The sequence below is a fragment of the Spinacia oleracea genome, chromosome 1 (assembly GCF_020520425.1).
Source record: "Spinacia oleracea cultivar Varoflay chromosome 1, BTI_SOV_V1, whole genome shotgun sequence".
NCBI classification, from domain to species: Eukaryota; Viridiplantae; Streptophyta; class Magnoliopsida; order Caryophyllales; family Amaranthaceae; genus Spinacia; species Spinacia oleracea.
Genome location: NC_079487.1, coordinates 92293118 through 92295638, shown reverse-complemented (window position 1 = coordinate 92295638; position 2521 = coordinate 92293118). Strand labels below are relative to the sequence as shown.

The 2521-nt window shown below is 36.1% G+C and overlaps 1 protein-coding gene across 1 annotated transcript; it reads left to right on the top strand.

Moving 5' to 3' along the window:
• The first annotated feature begins 353 nt into the window (after positions 1-353).
• On the top strand, positions 354-2086 carry LOC110780299 (protein FAR1-RELATED SEQUENCE 5-like). The gene is made up of 4 exons (XM_056834305.1): positions 354-658; positions 766-835; positions 923-1459; positions 1661-2086. Exons 1-4 carry the CDS (start codon positions 354-356, stop codon positions 2084-2086), a joined length of 1338 nt encoding a protein of 445 aa, XP_056690283.1.
• The last annotated feature ends 435 nt before the right edge of the window (positions 2087-2521 follow it).

The window sequence follows — 2521 nt, the reverse complement described above, 5'->3', positions numbered from 1 at the left end:
TTCTGTGTTCAGCAGCTGGACAAAGAAACACTGTGTTGAAAAAAGACCAAAAACAGGAGAAAGATGAAATTGAAGGTCTACTAACTGAGGAAAGTTCTTCTGTGAAAATACATAAAAGAAAACCAAGAAGATTTGCATTAACTAGGACAGGTTGCAATGCTTTGATCAAAGCAAAACTAAATGATGGAGGTCAATTTGAGATAATACAACATGTTATGGCACACAACTACCCCCTGACAAGAAAACTATGGAACCATTTACACCACTCAAAACGTGCAATGACAGTACCTAAAGAGCAAGCAATAGAGGCTATGCACGAATCATGTTTTCGACCTAGTGAGTCCTTTTGATACATGTCAAACGAAGCTGGTGGAGAAGATGCTGTAGGACATTCATATAAGGATCATATGAATTTATGTTATAAGCTGAAAATTAAGGCTATTGAAGGAGGACATTCTCAAGTTGTCTATGACAAACTGCAAGATGCTTATTATGAAGATCCTAATTTCTTTTTCAGAATAAGGTTGGATAAGGATGTAAGGGTTTGTAATTTGTTTTGGAGGGATTCGATGATGGTAGAAGATTACAAAATTTATGGTGATGTTACTGTCTTTGACACTACTTACAGAACAAACCGTTACAACCTTATCTGTGCACCGTTTGTGGGGATAAATAACCACTGGAAAAATACTATGTTCGCGCGTGCATTCTTAGGAGATGAGAAAAGAGAATCCTTTGTGTGGCTGTTTGAGACTTTCAAAAAAGCTTGGGTGACAAAAGTCCAATCACACTCTTTACTGACCAAGATGCAGCTATGGCTAGAACAATAAAGAAGGTAAGTTGATAATCATTTATGTAGTGACCTTTTTCAAAGATAATAACCATGATTTTAGGGGGATAATAACTATATTGATTCTTGCAGATATTTCCAACCACAAGGCATAGACTTTGCGTGTGGCATTTGATGCAGAATGCAGTAACACGATTTGGAGTCCTGAAGAGTGATTCAACATTCAAAGCCGATTTCAACAAATGCTTGAGTGGTTGTCTTAATGAAGCTGAGTTTAACACATGTTGGGAAGCAATGGTCATAAAGTACAATCTAAAGGAACACAAATGGTTCATCAGAATATATAAATTACGACACAAGTGGGCAAGGACTCTGAGTAAGGACTTCTTCTCTGCAAGGATTTTGTCATCACAGAGGAGTGAGAGTACGAATAATATTGTGGGTTTCAGAGCTACTAAGAAGACTAGTTTGACCGAGTTCTATCACATATTTCAAGAAACAATAAAGAGTTGGAGAAGGAAAAAATATACTGATGAATTCAACACCACCAAATCTATTCCGACTTCACACTATCCAATGACTTCGTTATTGAAACATGCTGCTCAAGTCTACACACATACACTTTTCAGGGATTTTGAAGAAGAATTTAATCTTGTTGTTGCATCGCAAGTACAACTCATTTACACAAATGGACCGACGATGATTTATTAAGTTTACCTTGAAGATAGAGCTGGCTCCGCACAATCTGTGATGTATGATCTGCCGAATGAGATCATTATTTGTCCTTGCACGAATTTTGAGGAGTCAGGTTGGTTATGATTTCATTGTATTCGTGTTCTGCATATGCATTCTGTTCAAAAAATCCCATAGAAGTACATCTCCTCTAGATGGACAAAGTTCGCAAAGGTTGAGGTGTGGAACAAGCATGAGGCACAGCTAAAAGCTAAAGGATTATTGAACAGTTTCACCCCCTGGCGTTTACACATGATGAGAAAATACTACAGTCTGATCCTTAAGAGCCATACAATAAAAGAGGCTAGAAAAATTATTGACGATAACTTCAAGAAAGATTCAGAAGTTATTCAAACAATTGTTGCAGCTGCAAGCAACAATGAACATAACACAACAAATACGACAACTGAGAATGAGACTTCTGTGCAAGTTTTGGACTCGGCTCATGCCAACACTAAAGGAAAGTCAAAGAAGATGATTCCAGGGAGTTATGACAACTTTAACAAGGGGAAAAGGAGAAAGCACAGGGAATTTGGCTCCAAAACACCTAAGCATTTATTATGATTCTTGAGTTTATATTCTATTTTGGTAATTCAGTTTTGTAATTTTGTTTCTATTCTGGTAACTATACTTTCAATGAAGGTCACTATGACTGCAGGAATGACTTACTTGTTATTCTTGGTAATTGATCCAATATTCATGTTATGAAAAGCAAACTTCACTACCATTGTGTGAACTGACAGAACAGGAAGTCCAACTGAATTGATTTTATTTTGATGATGCTATAGTTGTCTCATAGTGACCCTTTTTTTATATAGTGCATGCATAGAACTATATATCCTACGTTGACAATTCTTGTAAACAAAAGGTATGATTGGTTATATTAATACTGGAATTTGGATTTATTAACATTGGGAAGCTTCTTGTACCATAAAATAATAGGAAAGCCGAAAATACAATTAAAAATAATTTTCCGTAAAATAGTGACCTTATCTGATT